The sequence below is a fragment of the Orcinus orca genome, chromosome 8 (genome assembly GCF_937001465.1).
Source record: "Orcinus orca chromosome 8, mOrcOrc1.1, whole genome shotgun sequence".
Taxonomy (NCBI): domain Eukaryota; kingdom Metazoa; phylum Chordata; class Mammalia; order Artiodactyla; family Delphinidae; genus Orcinus; species Orcinus orca.
In genome coordinates this window covers 48,494,372-48,510,180 of record NC_064566.1, presented here as the reverse complement: position 1 = coordinate 48,510,180, position 15,809 = coordinate 48,494,372, and the positions used below count along the sequence as shown (strand labels likewise).

Here is a 15,809-nt window from a genome sequence, read left to right as displayed (position 1 = left end):
GAATAAAATGCATCTTTCCCCCTTGCAATGAGAACTCTTAGCAACTACTCTCTTAACTACTTCCAAATATACCATATAGCAGGGTTAACTACAGTCATCCTGGTGTACATGACATCCCCAGTACTTGTTTATCTTATGATTGGAAGTCTGTACCTTTTGACCTGGATTTCCAGGCACACTTGTCAATAAGGTTGGTTGTTTCTCCTTAAATTCTTTGTCCTTCTGCTATCTCTGTACTGTCAACATTCTCCTCCAGACCCCCGCCTCAGCCTCACTCCTTTCTCAGAAACAAACACACAGTGAGCGCCATTCCAGGCAATGGGGACAGAGCGGTGACACGGAAGCTGCGCCCTCGCAGACGTCCGGTAATTGGGTAACTGTCTCAGGCTGGGTGCCTGATGTGCGTGTTGTGTGGAGACGCACCCTGTGAGTGTCCGAGTGGCTGAGCTGAGACCTCAGCCGCTCGGACCTGTTAGATGAGGGAGAAGGCAGTACAGACCAAGGCCTGCGCGGCCTCAAACTCCTACCCGCTGGAGGCCACAGGGACTTTGAGATCCCTTCACTTTCTGTCTTCTTCCTCCCCCTGCACAAGGCTGAAGTACAGCACCTTCAGCCTCAGGGAAGCAGTATGTCTCTTCTTGTCCCGGTCCAACACTTACACAGGTGCTCCATCTGCCTCTCTCCCAAGCCGGAAACCCTGCTGTCTTTAACTCGAGTATCCACTTTTTTCACTTATTTACCTATGGATCTGATGTGGCTGCTTGGAAGGTATCAGGAGTTCCCTCCCCACAGTGTCCAGCTGGTTCTTTTGAGGCCGCTTTCAAACATCTCTTCTATCTGTATGCCCGGCAGAAAGCCCCTCTTCAATGCCACTTCTCAAAATTCATCATCTCTACCTTGACTTATCACCATTCTTCACCAGCTGATCTTCTGGCCCTTCCTCATTGCAACTCCATAGCTTATGGGGACAAACCCCTGATTAAAGGATCTTTTAGTGACTCACTTGTCCAGATTGTAGCTAAAGTCTTCAAGATCTGGTCTCTGGCCACCCACCTCTCTTGCATCTCCTCTCAAAAGTACCCTTCATCTAAACTTTCAAAAATTTCCCCTTGTTGCATAATATTTCATGCCTTTTGTTCTTTACTTATACTCTCAAGTCTAATTTATTTAAGCAACCATTCTTTTTTTTCTTTTTTTCTAATAAATTTATTTATTTATTTATTTTTGGCTGCGTTGGGTCTTCGTTGCTGCACGGGGGCTTTCTCTAGTTGTGGCGAGCGGGAGTTACTCTTCATTGTGGTGTGCGGGCTTCTCATTGCGGTGGCTTCTCTTGCTGCAGAGCACGGGCTCGGTAGTTGTGGCGCACGGGCTTAGTTGATCGGCATGTGGGATCTTCCCGGCCCAGGGCTCAAACCCATGTCCTCTACACTGGCAGGCGGATTCTTAACCGCTGAGCCACCGGGGAAGCCCCCACTGAGAGACTTTTATTGCATTTTTGTGCATTCTTATCTGTATCTTCCTACGGGTCCACAGAGCTGTCTGAGGGAGCTGCTGCTGTCTTTTTTTTTTTTTAACATCTCTATTGGAGTATAATTGCTTTACAATGGTGTGTTAGTTTCTGCTTTATAACAAAGTGAATCAGCCATACGTATACATATATCCCCATATCTCCTCCCTTTTGCGTCTCCCTCCCTCCCACCCTCCCTATCCCACCCCTCTAGGTGGTCACAAAGCACTGAGCTGATCTCCCTGTGCTATGCGGCTGCTTCCCACTAGCTATCTATTTTACATTAGGTAGTGTATATATGTCCATGCCACTCTCTCACTTCTTCCCAGCTTACCCTTCCCACTCCCACTGTCCTCAAGTCCATTCTCTAGTAGGTCTGTGTCCTTATTCCTGTCTTGCCCCTAGGTTCTTCATGACCATTTTTTGTTCGTTTTTTAGATTCCATATATACGTGTTAGCATACGGTATTTGTTTTTCTCTTTCTGACTTACTTCACTCTGTATGACAGACTCTAGGTCCATCCACCTCACTACAAATAACTCAATTTCGTTTCTCTTTGTGGCTGAGTAATACTCCACTGTATATATGTGCCCCATCTTCTTTATCCATTCGTCTCAGTCATCTCTGTGTCTCATGCTCCCTGGCACAACACGGGGCACAGAGTAGACTCCCCAAAGTGTTTGTCACCTGAATGGCCAGCTGGCCAGATGAAGGAAGGAATAAAATTAATAATAAATACACCCATTCCTTTGAGGATTAAGACTAAACTCTTTAAGGCGATCCTCTTAATTCAGCCTGTGCCGGCCTCTGCAGCCTCAGCTCTTGGCCCTTTCCAAGTCCCACTCCCTCTCAGGGCTCCCATCTTCTCTCCCAGTTCCTGAACCTGCCCAGCCCTCCCTCGCAGGAGGACGGTGCGAGAGGCAGCCCTCCTACATCTATGCACACAAATCTCTTCCTCTGGAAACCTCCGCGAGGGCCCTCAGTTGCAGGGGACACTCCTCCTCTCTGCTCCCACGACTCCGCTCGCTTAAACCGGTGAAGCACTCATTGCTCAGTTACCAGCACGATCGGTCCTCAGTATCCACGAGTTTGGCATTCACGGATTCAACCATCTGAGTGGTTGGTTAACTCCACGGGTGCCAAACACGCGCATATGGAGGGCGGACTGTACTCATCGTACGATGCCATTTCATACAAGGGACTTGAGCATCTAGTGGATTTGGGTACCTCCCGAGCTCCTGGAACCAATCCCCCACGGATACGACGGTCAACTGTATAACAATATAGAGAAATTTCTAACTATATTTTTCTTAGATGCAGAATTAATCCCTCTCCTTTCAGAGGAGAACTGTTTGTATTGAATGAATCCTTTGATGAGAAGTTTAGGGGTGGGGAGATTGAGGCCCCGGAAGGCTGCATGAATAACAATACTATACAGTAGGGCTTTTTTAGGGAGACTGAATTCAATGAGGGTTTTGTTTTGACAAATCAGTGTGTATGTGTGTATGTGTTTTGAGTGAATGAATGCATGACTTCCTGGCTATAAAAGGAGCTGTTACTGTCTGTTAAATAAATGTTCCCTACATCTTAGGTGGATGGGGTGGGGGCGATTTTTCAAAGTTTCCCACATTCTTTCTTTTGGCCTTCACCTCACTGCAGCCAGAGTTCCTTTCCCCTGACAGTGGACACCGTGAATAGGGGGTGGGAAGCCGGGGAGGGCTGGGAGTTGGACCTCATTAAATTAAATCAATGATCGTCACTACAGACGGCAGATGACACTGTATTGCTGTGCATTTCTCTAAGTACTCTTTAGCTCACTGAATCTTCACCACAACCCTGTACTATTATCTCCACGTCACACAGGAAGAAACTGAAGTTCAGAAAGTGACGTGTTTTGCAGGGTCACACAACCAGCGAGTGGCAGAGCCAGGATTCTAACCTAGCAGCCTGATTCTAAAGCCCAAACCCTTAGTCACTGCCCTGCCACAGCGGGTTCTGTACTCGCTGCGTTGGAACTGCCTGTCAGAAGAAACCATTTCTTCAGGGTCTCTGGTACTCCCTAAAAATTCCACAAGAGGGAGACATTTCGCCATCAGTTCTTCGCTGCTGATGAATTACAGACTTAATTTGCAGTTTCGAAAGCAGCCCAAGAATCGACTGGTTACCTGTATAGAATCTGAACAGGTTTCCTGACAAAATGGAACATTAGGTACCCTAAATGGGATCAAATTAGCCCAAATTAATTAGGAAGTTCACAGTCCCAACCAGGCAGCCCGTATTATCCCTCTGCCAATCACTCTCCTAGACTGGAACCCAGTTTGCAATGGTGGCAAGGGCTGTGTGAGCCTTGGATCTTTAAACACGGGGCCCCCCTTCCCTTCTCCAAGTTCTCCCCATTGTCCAGGAGACTGGGAGCCTCAAAAATAGGTTTCAGTCGTTCTAAAGGCTGGAGAAAATCGAGAATAAAGTTGTCCTTGACCACTCTCACTACCAGCCCTGCAGGGCCCCACTCATAATGACTCTTAGGCCACAGTAAAGCCAAGCTGTCTCTGTGCCCTATCCTAAGACAGACATTGGGAATAAGAGCGTGGTGGACGTGGTGTTATGCCCCCAGGTTCCCCTTCAGGTATGAAGGACTCACTCCTCCAGCTGCTGGGGTGCTGCTGGAACATGGCCCTCAAGGATGAGGCACTATAGGAGGCTCCACCTGGGACAGCCACCTCGCCCAAGGCTATACCCACTGTCTGGGGCAGCCCTCATCCTATGACTGATCTGTTTTGGAGGAGAAAAAAGGTCCAATCCCCTTGCCTCAGCTTGGAACAATCCTGAAGGGTCATCTCAGCTTCAGAGTTCACTGTAGGGTCAGCTGCAGCCTCTGAAGGGAATGCATCAAAGCTAGTCCTCTCTCTCTGCCCAGTCCTACTTGCTGCCTTTCTGCCACAGTGGTGATCCTGAGACCGCTCCCTAATACACCTGCTGCAAGTTCATCTCCGTCCTAGGGTCTGATTCTTGGGTAACTCAACCCGTAACAGTTGGTACCAGGGGTCTCTGAAAAAGCACATGCTGGGATGGGATTTGGGATCAGCTGGATCACTCACCACCCAGCTGACGACGAGGACCCTATCAGTGGTCAGGTGGAGCTTGGAGAGACCGTACTGAACAGGGACGGTCTACTGGTGGCAAGAAATGCATCAGGCTTTTGAGAAACATGAGGGAAATAGTAACTATAAGGATAAGGGAATTGCTCAGTCTTAAAAAAGAATGAGGGCTTCCCTGGTGGCGCAGTGGTTTAGAATCTGCCTGCCAATGCAGGGGACACGGGTTCGATCCCTGGTCCGGGAAGATCCCACATGCCGCGGAGCAGCTAAGCCCGTGTGCCACAACTACTGAGCCCACACGCTGCAACTACTGAAGCCCGTGCGCCTAGAGCCCATGCTCTGCAACAAGAGAAGCCACCGCAATGAGAAGCCCGTGCACCGCAACAAAGAGCAGCCCCGGCTCGCCGCAACTAGAGAAAGCCCACACGCAGCAACAAAGACCCAATGCAGCCAAAAATAAATAAATCAAATAAATGTCTTCAGAAAATAAAAATAAACAAAAGGCTCAGAAAGTGGGCATTGAGAATGGATATATCAGGCTGGAAAACCCACTAAATAATTATGTTCCTTGGGGAAGCCTGGAGGATACACAATTTATGAAAGCAATAAGGAATGCGTGATGAGAAGGGCGCCAGCATCACTAAGAATCTCCGTCATGGCTCTCCTGTATAGGCCAAGACCAATGGTAGGAAATGCCGCTACTGAGCTGCGCGCACGGATAGCAATGGAAATGATAGTACTTTCCCCCCAAAATCGAGGCTAGGTGGCAGCATATAACCAACAGAAGCCCACTAGCATAGGCCCAATAGCAAGGGCTCCCACTTACCAAGGCTGACACAGCTGACAGTGCCTAAGCTGCTAGCAGCAAAAACAAGTACCATCTTCCAGCATGCAGTGTCTCCTTTAACACAACAACCTTTATATGGAGCTGTGTGCCCAACAGACAGAACACATGAGTCTAGAAACAAGGGGAGAGGGAAACAGGAATGGCGTGCTTACCATCACTCCTGTGATCCGCTTGGGCAACTGGTATTTCCTGCCCCTACAACTCTAGGACCTCATGTTGAGAGTTCCTGGCTCCCAAACAGAAAACGTGTCCAACAGGAGAAGGAGTATGGCTGCTGTATCGGAACTCTGGGCTCCTTGTGTGAAGGGACCATCAGGCAAGAAGAGGCATCGCCATGTGGACTACAAAGTAAATCCTGATCACAAGAACAAGGGGAGGCAGGATGGGGGGAGTTCCCTGGTGGTCCAGTGGTTAGGACTCCGCGCTTTCACTGCCCAGGGTGCGGGTTCAATCCCTGGTCCGGAAGCTAAGATCCTACAAGCCGCGCAGCAAAGATCCTACAAGCCGCGCAGCACAGCCATAAATCACCTAATATCAGGTTAGCCAAAAAGTTCATTTGGGTTTTTCATGTTACAAAAAACAGGAACAAACTTTTTTGCCAACCCAATAAATAAATAAGGGGAGGCAGGATGGCGGTTACACAAAGGAGACGTAAGGGAATGTGTTTGGCACCAGCTGGTCCACTTGGGAGCCTCTTGATACTCCCCTGCTCTGCTCTGTTTGACAGTAATGACAAGTGCAGCTGCTATGACTTGAGGAGAGCATGGATGCCACGGCTCAGACCCCTGAAGGGAAAAGTCTGGGTCGCATCATCAGGTGAGCCACTGAAATCAGCAGGAGTGCTAGCTAAGGCAATCTAAAAGGTCTAGAAGAGGAAAACGATAGGTAACAGTTGCTGTCCTGAGATCAGCTACTGGGATTTCCCCAAATGAAGCTGCCCCTCACCCTATTTCAGGACAACTCTGAAGGGTCATCTCAGCTTCAACACTCCCATAAAATCCACTGAGTCTTCTACGGAGTCAGCATCACAGCTCCACTTGTCCCTCTGCTCAATCCCGCCACCTTCCCTTTCGTTCCACAGCTGTAGATTCCAAGAGTGCCTCCTAATAAATCTCCTGCTTTTTCTTTTTGTTGTTTTGGCGTTCCTCTTAGTTCCCCGACCAGGTATCAAACGCAGGCCCACAGCAGTGAAAGTGCAGACTCTTAACCACTGGACCACTAGGGAATTCCCAGACCTCTTGAATGTTAATCTCTTTCTCAGAATCTGATTTCTGGAGAACAATGTCATCCATGTCAGAGGAAGAGGGGCCTTTGATCACTTATCCATAAGGATAAGGACGCTTGATACGCAGCAAGTGATGGTTCCATCAAAGGCAACAATATATGTGAAAACACTGTGAAAAGAGGACTGGGCAAATGAAAAAGGAGGGAGTGATCAAGAATGGTGTTATTGGAGCTTCCCTGATGGCGCAGTGGTTAAGAATCCGCCTGCCAATGCAGGGGACACAGGTTCAAGCCCTGGTCCGGGAAGACCCCACATGCCGCAGAGCAACTAAGCCCCTGCATCGCAATTACTGAAGCCCGTGTGCCTAGAGCCTGTGCTCTGCAACAAGAGAAGCCACTGCAGTGAGAAGCCCGCGCACCGCAACGAAGAGTAGCCCCCACTGGCCGCAACTAGAGAAAGCCCGAGCACAGCAACAAAGATCCAATACAGACAAAAAATAAATTAATTAACTAATTAATTTTTTAAAAAGGAATGGTGTTATTAAGGAGATGGGATATGAGTGAAGGATAAGACTGTCGACTGAAAGAAAAACGCGCAATGTAAATTTGTGAGTTAAGACCTTACTTCGGAACTATAGCCCAGGAGACAGCCTCTAGGATAGCTCTGAGGAATTGCTCCAAAGAAGTAAGGGAGGAGCCAGGATATAGATGAGGTTTTTGCTGGGAAAAAACAAACATATAGTTGAACATCAAAAGATTGCTGCTAATCACAAAGAACAGGCATCTCAAGTTAATTATTTTAGTTCTTTTCCATGTATGGGAAGATGCAAGGATCTTGGTTCATTGAAGTTATTCTTTGTTTTTGTTTTTTTTTTGGCCATGCCATGCGGCACATGGGATCTTAGTTCCCTGACCAAGGATCAGGGCCGTGCCCCCTGCACTGGGAGTGCTGAGTCAACAAAATGGACCACCACAGAAGTCCCTGAAGTTATTCTTTAAACATGCATCTTAACTATCTAGGCAACTGCAGTGCTTGAGCCTTGTAGAACTGGAGTGATACGCAACATTTTTTGTTTATGAGACTTTGGAAGATAAAGTCTTGGAGAACAGATAGAATGTGGGCCCTGAGGGTCATCAGTGTCCTACATGAGGAAGGACAGAGACGCAGAGCAGTAGCAGTTGAGGAGAAATGGGGCTACTTGAAATCCCTTTCTTAATAACCACCTAAAGATATCCACCCTGTTGGGATGAGTCCCTTGATTCTCCCATCCATGCCTCCCCATTCTCTTGTTAATTAATATAATGTTTTTATTAGCATCTGTAAGACCCATGAAGGGGTCTTACGAAGCAGATCAGCTGCTTTATCTGAGGTGTTCCACTTGACATTTATGAGGGTTGCTGAATAATTACCCTTATCAGGGTAAACAGACCTTACAGTGGCCTTTATCCAATCCAACAGCCTGGCCATTGCCTCAGGAACAACCTGCTGTGTGTCTGGATCATATAACCATCTGTAATTGTTCCCTAGTAAGCTATGGGTCCTGTATCAACCCAAACACGCTCTTCCATTCGGTAGCATTTAAAAGCAAAGATACTGCCACCAAATTAATCATTCTCACAATCCATTTCAGTGAAGATTATTTAGGAAGTTGATGACACTAATCTATAAAATATAACAACTCCTTCACATTCTATCTCCCGGTTTTAGTAGTTTCTTGGTTTTGTCTTCTCCCAACATGTACTACCTTCTTGGTGACCAGAGTCTTAGAGGTACCTGCTGTCATCCCCACATAATTTTTTCCCTGTGCAGGTGGCTCTGAGGCTAGAAGCCGAAGCTCAGACCAATCAAGGTCCAAGCCAGCACTCTCTCTTACTTTCATTTTGGCTACTACAGATATCAATAACCAAGAGATTACATAGTTTGCTTTTTTCTTAGCAGTTTCCATTTCCTCAAGTACCTAGTGAACCAATGCCCCAGGAATTGGATCTATCTCTAAATTCCACTGGTTAAATTTACCTCTTGTAATTGATTACAGCACATCTGCCGCTTCATACCATGGGTGCCTATGTGGCCACCCAGGAATCCAAGGTTCCTCGTCCTCTGCCCTTTCATCCTACCTCTTCCCAAACCACTTGTTTCCATGAGCTAGGGCCAAGCTAGCAAATCCTACTTCTGACACCAGTTCTGCGGGTGCTTTCTTTGACACCAACCAATTCTCCAACACCAGCTAATTTTACAACAATTCAATTAAATTCTGATACTATCTACCTGGAGTTAGCATCAGATTCCACAAATTAAAGAGTTCAGTAACACAAGATTGTCCCCACTCCGGCGGCCAGTCACAATGTTACCAGAAAACTGGGTTAACCTCTCAGTGGATGTCAAGCCAAAAGACACAAAGGAGCCAGAGATTAGGAGAAGGAAGGGTTTATTACTTGTAGCAAGTAAGGTGAACACCAGGAATCTTTCCCAAAGCAGCATCTCCCTGAACAGCATGATTGGGGAAGTTTTAAGCAAAGGGCTCATACGTATTCACGAAGGGGCCTGAGCAAGGGAATTCTGCATAGAATTGAGGCAAAGGTCGAGAGAGTCCCAGCTTTAGTGGACTGAAGTCAGAAAAGGTCAACATTATCATCCCTTAGGTTCCAGTGGCTCTGGTAATTGGGTGCTCACTCAGAGGAGGGGTTTAAATTCTGAAAAACAGCTCAAGCAAGTGCTTCAGGCTGATCTTGAAACAGAACTGGGAGTCTTTACAACGGATTTGTTGTCTCTTTGCTATGGTTACTTCTCTTGCCTGCTAACAGTCTTGTTTTTTCCCTTAAGATCTTTATTACTGAGACCTCTTGAAGGGCAGGCATTGTGCCAGGCTTAGATCACAAAATGGCTTAGGCCAAAAACGGCTTCTCTTATGTCAAAAAGCTATATCTGATTCTTTTCCTCTGGGGACACCCTAACCTATCTGCTTACAAAATGTCCCAGGTTGCCACCTATACTTCTGACCAACCAGCTGTAAGTTCTAGGGTTCTATGACCCTCTACTCAGGTTTGAAAATTTGCTTAGAACAGCTCACAGAACTCAGGAAAACACCTTACTTACATGTCCTGATTAATACAAAGGGTATAATTCAGGAATAGCCTGAAAGACATGCATAGGGCAAGGCACGCGTGGCGGAATGTCACAGAACTTCCACGCCCTCTGCAGGTATACCCCCCTCCCAACACCTTGATAATGTTCACCAACCCAGAAGCTCTGCGAGAGTTTTTATAGAGCTCAGTCTCCAACCCCCTTCCCCAACCAGAAGACTGGGGGTGAGACTGAAACATCTCACTCTCTGATCAGTTCTTTCTGGTGACCAGCCCCATCCTGAGGCTATTCAGGGGTCCCACCTTAACTCACCTTATTAGCATAAATTCAGGTGTGATTGAAAGGGGCTTGTATAAATAACAAAAGACACTCTTATCACTCAGGAAATTCAAAAGGTTTTAGGAGCTTAGTGCCAGAATCTGGAGATAAGACCAAATATATTTTCTATTATACCATAATTACTCTATCTGATATGATTCGGGGTGGGAGGGGCGGGGAGTCACTTGAAAAAAATTCTCAAAGGCAAGCACTGACAGGACTTGGTAGACCTGTGGATCCTGGAGAAGCACTGAGTTACACAGTTTAGGTTTTAATTGCTATTCTGCCACTTAACTTTCCTATGCTTCAGTTTCCCCGTCTGTGAAATGGAGGTAATAATAGTATTATACTTACTTCTTAGGGTTGTCGTTAGAACTGAGGATTAGTCATTATAAAGTACCTGTTTCAGTGCCTGGGGCATCCTGTGGAGCTCAGTAAATGATAGCTTTCACCATCATGGTTACAGGAAGGTGGGAGACCCAAGTTCTAATCCATGTTCCTGTCTGTATAGTCAGTACCCCTTCTTGGCCACTTCACCATTTTTGAGTCTGTTTCCTCATCCATATAATGAAGGTATGGGTGTCCCCGCATGAGCCCAGGGCCCCTTCCATCTGGAGAAGTCTGAGTCGAAAAGATGATCAGTCAGGGCGACTCAAGGGTGTGGATAGCAGTGGCAGTACATAAGAAATTGAGGGTCGGAGCCCTCTGGGCCGGAGAGGTAACAGTGTGAGAATCCCCGCCCCGCGGTGCTCCCGGCCACCAACACCCCCCACGCCCTCTCCACTTCCCCAGTTTAAAGCCCGGTGGGCCAGGCACTTAGCTATTCCAGGAATTTGAGTGCAGGTTTGGAGAGAGGAGGGGCCTCTCACCAGCCACACAGGATCGGCTTCCGCAAGAGCTGGGCGGCTACAGCGGCCTCGCACAGCTGGCAGAGCCTGGGCGGAATCGCAGGCGGGATCCTGGGCGGGTCCCAGGCGCGCCCGGCCCACTCCGCCTGCACCTCCGCCTCGCTAGGCTTGCCCAGGCTGCCAGCCACCGCGATCAGCTGCGGCGGAACCGAGGCAGAGGAAGGGGCGGAGCTGCTTTGTGGCTTGTCGCCGAGCAGTCAGCCGACTGCCGCGGGGACTGATCGGTGTCCCTGGCACCGCCAGGGATCCTGAGAGCCGACCAGGGCCTACGCCATCCGGGGCCGGGTGCGCGAACCTGCCTGGTCTAGGAAGCCGGGCGATGCCCCGCCAAGGAGTGTCTTCCGGCCAGGGCCGCCCCAGGTCGGGCCGGGAGCAGGCACTGGACAGGTCCTCGGGGGCCCCCAGCCTGAGGCTCCTGTGGATGGGCTTGGCGCTAGCGTTGGCCCTGTCCGACTCCCAGGTTCTCTGGGCCCCTGCCGGGGCCCACCCTCTTCCCGCCCAAGGCCATCCCGCCAAGTTCATTCGCCTAGCGCTCCAGCTCCGGGAAGGCTTTAGCTGGTGGAACCTTACCTGCTCCGCCTGCAAAGGACTGTTCACCGCCATCGACATCAGGCTGCAGGTGAGCGCTCAAGGGGCTGCGGGAGGTGCAGGCCAGAAGGGAGGGCTGGCGGTGGCGGCTGGGGCTGAGGCCGGCGCTCCGGGGTCCCCAAGAGCATCGCTGATGGAGAGGCTGTCCTCCACAAGCCTTTACTGAATTTGCCCCCCTTTGGGGCCCCCCGCGGCTGCACACCACCACCATCACTACCTCCACTGTGACCTTCTGAAGTAAGGAAAGAGCGCGAGTTACATGCTGGGCACCGTGCCAACCCTTTTACACAGGATGAATCTAGCCTGAAAGGTGGTTTCATGACTGTGGTTATCTCCGCTTTACAAATGAATAGAAGCCCCGGAGCTGAAGTCACTTGTAGGAGGGGCCGGCTGCTGGGGGGTGGGCTGGACTCCCACCCTGGCGTGCCTGACTGAATCCCCTCCGCCTTACACCTGGCACCTCCGGTGCCTGGGACCAGCTGCTCACTCAAAGGGGACCTGAGTCAAGGAGTATCCAGAGGTGTGGGACTCGTTGGGGCTGGGCTGCCTTGACTGACCCTGATGGGGGTGTGAGGAGCGCTGGTTGGTGGCCGTGCTTCGTGGGGCTCCTTGGGGCATCAGGGCCCTCTCCTCGTGTGTGTCCCCAAACCCTGGTCAGTCTGTCATTCCGCCCAGCCCAAATTCCAGAGCACTCAGCAGACAGAGCCCGAGAAAGCGAGCTGCGCAAGCAAAGGCTTGAAATGCCACTGAGCTGAAAAGGAAGTGCCGGCCTGGTGACGCCCGAGTCAGGGCAGTGTCTGTGAGAGGCAGGGGTGAACCGACATCTCTTCACCACGTGGTACTGAGTCCATTCTAGCCCCGGTGTGGATGTGGAGGCCCACGGGTCGTATCCAGGTGTTGGCCTGGTCCCTGTGCTCTGTTTCTGACTTCTCGCCACTGGTTCTTCCCGCCACAGAACGAGGCCAGCGTGGCCCACGTGGGCTCCATGGCCATCAAGATATGCACGCTGCTGAAAATAGCACCTCCAGCGGTGTGCCAGTCAGCCGTCCAGCTCTTTCAGGACGACATGGTGGACGTGTGGACGCGCTCGGTGCTGCGCCCGTCTGAGGCCTGTGGTCTGCTCCTGGGCTCCTCCTGCGGACACTGGGACATCTTCTCATCTTGGAACGTCTCTTTGCCGGCCGTGCCAAAGCCATCGCCCCAGCCGCCCGAGCCCCCGGCCCCAGGCTCCCCTGTCAGCCGCGTCCTCTTCCTCACTGACCTGCACTGGGATCAAAGCTACCTGGAGGGCACAGACCCCAACTGTGAGAACCCCCTGTGCTGCCGCCAGGATTCTGGCCCGCCGCCTGCCTCCCGGCCAGGTGCTGGATACTGGGGCGAGTACAGCAAGTGTGACCTGCCCCTGCGGACCCTGGAGAGCCTGTTGAGTGGCCTGGGCCCCGCCGGCCCTTTTGATATGGTGTACTGGACGGGCGATATCCCTGCCCACAATATCTGGCAGCAGTCTCGTCAGGACCAGCTGCGGGCCCTGACCACCGTCACAGACCTCGTGAAGAAGTTCTTGGGGCCGGTGCCCGTGTACCCTGCTGTGGGCAACCACGAGACCACACCCGTCAATGGCTTTCCTCCCCCCTTCATAGAGGGCAACCAGTCTTCGCACTGGCTCTACGAGGCGATGGCCAAGGCCTGGGAGCCCTGGCTGCCTGCTGAAGCCCTTCGCACCCTCAGGTATTTGAGGCCCACGGAAACCCAGGAAGGGAGGAGAAAGATGGATGAAAGTGAAGGGAGCAGGGAACCTAGCATTATGTGTGACTACTCTAGGCTGAGTCCTCAGCTCTCTTCGCTGGCCCTCCAAATCGGACCCCACTTTCCATTTCCACCCTTAGCTCCAGCCACCCTCCTTCACAGGGTGAAGGGCTAGCAGCGCACCTCCTCCGTGGTAGTCCGGTCTTCTCTAAAATGCCTTCCCCTCTCTAACCTCCCAGCTTTTCCCAGCTTCCCCAGGCCTAGGTCCTCTTCGCTCTGGATGGCCTTTGCCTCTTCTCGCTCACTTTTCTGTCTCCTAGAGCCTTTAGTCCTCGGAGCCACTTGCTTCAATCACACGGGCCCTATAATCAGTGCTGTCTGATCTTCAGCTAGAACGTGGGCTTGAGAGTAGGGATGACGTCCTAGGTGCCTCTGCCCTCACCCAGATTCCCTGCATGGGACTGGGCATGCAGGGCTAGGGTTATGAATGCATGCTGACCCGTGTTCACTTTGTTTCAGAATTGGGGGGTTCTATGCACTTTCCCCACGCCCCGGCCTCCGCCTCATCTCTCTCAATATGAATTTTTGTTCCCGTGAGAACTTCTGGCTCTTGATCAACTCCACAGATCCTGCTGGACAGCTCCAGTGGCTGGTGGGGGAGCTTCAGGCCGCTGAGGACCGAGGAGACAAAGTGAGCAAGCGTGGTGGGAACCCAGTGGGGCAGGTGCCGGTAGGGTGGGAGGAACAGCAGGCCCTTCACAAGTAGACTTCTCTCTGGATCCGGAGCACCTGTGAGCAGAGAAGCTTGATTTTCGGGCACTCCCAACAGTGTTCCTTGGGGTTTCAGCTCACGGTCACCCTTAGAAAGTCCTTTCATTTGCTCCCCCTCTCTCTGGCCAGGAGTGCCAGCCACTGTAGGAAAGATGAGTACCAACTAGCCTGGCCAGGGCTTCCTGGACCCCTCTTGCCCTCATAACCTTCCTTAACTCTCCCCACAGGTGCATATAATTGGCCACATTCCCCCAGGGCACTGCCTGAAGAGCTGGAGCTGGAATTATTACCGAATTGTGGAGAGGTAGGAAGGAGGTGTGTTGGGGGCGAGTGGGTGAAGTCTAAAGGTCAGAAACTCCCTCAAGCGTCTCACCATCCCTGCTGCCCCACTGGGGTGGGGACGCTACTTCCTTGCAAAGGATGGAGAGAGAAAGCATCCAGTCCTCCCCAGGTCTCCTCTTCCCCCTTGCTTGAAACTTCTGAATATGATTAGTGTCTTCTGGCCAGGTATGAGAACACCTTGGCTGGTCAGTTCTTTGGCCACACCCACGTGGATGAGTTTGAGATCTTCTATGATGAGGAGACCCTAAGCCGGCCGCTATCGGTTGCCTTCCTGGCGCCCAGTGCCACCACCTACATCAGCCTCAATCCTGGTGAGTGAGGTGAAAGCAAGTTGTTGGGATAAAGGAGGTCTCTGGGATAGAGGAAGCTGATGAGAGGGAGGAAGTTGTTGGGGTAGAGGAAGGAGGGTTGGACCCAAGGCCGCCCAGGGGCAAGCTCTGCCTCCCCACTGGAGTTGCCTTTGTCCTTTCCCTCTCTGGTCAGCCCTCCCTCCTTGCAGGGTACCGTGTCTACCAAATAGATGGCAACTACTCCGGGAGCTCTCACCTGGTCCTGGACCATGAGACCTACATCCTGAACCTGACGCAGGCGAACGAGCCCGGAGCGACACCACACTGGCAGCTCCTCTACAGGGCTCGGGAAACCTATGGGCTGCCCAATGTGCTGCCCGCCGCCTGGCACGACCTGGTGTACCGCATGCGGAGTGACACGCAGCTTTTCCAGACCTTCTGGTTTCTCTACCATAAGGGCCACCCGCCCTCAGAGCCCTGTGGCACACCCTGCCGCCTCGCCACTCTGTGCGCCCAGCTCTCCGCCCGGTCAGACAGCCCTGCCCTGTGTCGCCACCTGATGTCGGACGCAAACCTCCCTCCTGGCCAGAGCCTGTGGCCAAGGCCACCATTATGCTAATACCCCTAGGGCCCAGAGGTGGGAAAGTGCTTGTCTTAGAGAAGGAGCGAAAACCCCAGAAGGCCACTGTGGTGAGAAGAATGTCTGGTGGAAGAGCTTATCCCTGGGCCCAAGCACACCTCGGAAACAAGACCTCCTTTCCTGGATCTGGTTTAGCAAGATATGGGAGCGGGGCTGGCTGCTCTGAGGCCGCTGTCCTTTCATGGCCGTGGAGCAGAGATCTAAGTTTGCACTGCCCTGGGAAGACCAGACAGAAGCTGTCACCCCAGGCCTGTGCTGGCCAGCCAGGAACCCTGTACTGCTGCTGCTGCCTGGTTGCCAGGCTGTTAAAATAAAAACAAGAGACTTGGACTCCAGACCCTGCTGTGACTGTCCCAGTTTCTTGTTTTGAGGCAGGAAGGTCAAGGGGGCCCTGGAAACGAGCCTAACTGAGGGATCAGGGTACCAGGAGTGATGGTGTGGTACA

At 51.3% G+C, this 15,809-nt stretch overlaps 1 protein-coding gene across 2 annotated transcripts; it reads left to right on the top strand.

Annotated features, from left to right (window-relative positions):
* The first annotated feature begins 10,989 nt into the window (after positions 1-10,989).
* Positions 10,990-15,699, top strand: SMPD1 (sphingomyelin phosphodiesterase 1). 2 transcript variants are annotated; one of them, XM_033404639.2, is made up of 6 exons: positions 10,990-11,606; positions 12,531-13,303; positions 13,841-14,012; positions 14,320-14,396; positions 14,600-14,745; positions 14,918-15,132. In XM_033404639.2, the coding sequence occupies exons 1-6, from the start codon at positions 11,307-11,309 to the stop codon at positions 14,995-14,997; spliced, it is 1,548 nt and encodes a 515-aa protein (XP_033260530.1). In that variant the 5' UTR covers positions 10,990-11,306; the 3' UTR covers positions 14,998-15,132. The 2 variants fall into 2 exon arrangements, with proteins under 2 accessions (XP_033260530.1, XP_004279302.1); XM_004279254.4 differs by having other exon boundaries at positions 11,014-11,606; positions 14,934-15,699.
* The last annotated feature ends 110 nt before the right edge of the window (positions 15,700-15,809 follow it).

What these genes read in the sequence shown, in the direction of transcription:
- SMPD1 (XM_004279254.4), top strand. Translation starts at nt 11,307, where the DNA reads ATGCCCCGCCAAGGAGTGTCTTCCGGCCAGGGCCGCCCCAGGTCGGGC. An exon ending in TATTACCGAATTGTGGAGAG is followed by an intron (nt 14,397 to 14,599) that starts GTAGGAAGGAGG and finishes TCTTCTGGCCAG; the next exon opens with GTATGAGAACACCTTGGCTG. An exon ending in CTACATCAGCCTCAATCCTG is followed by an intron (nt 14,746 to 14,933) that starts GTGAGTGAGGTG and finishes CCCTCCTTGCAG; the next exon opens with GGTACCGTGTCTACCAAATA.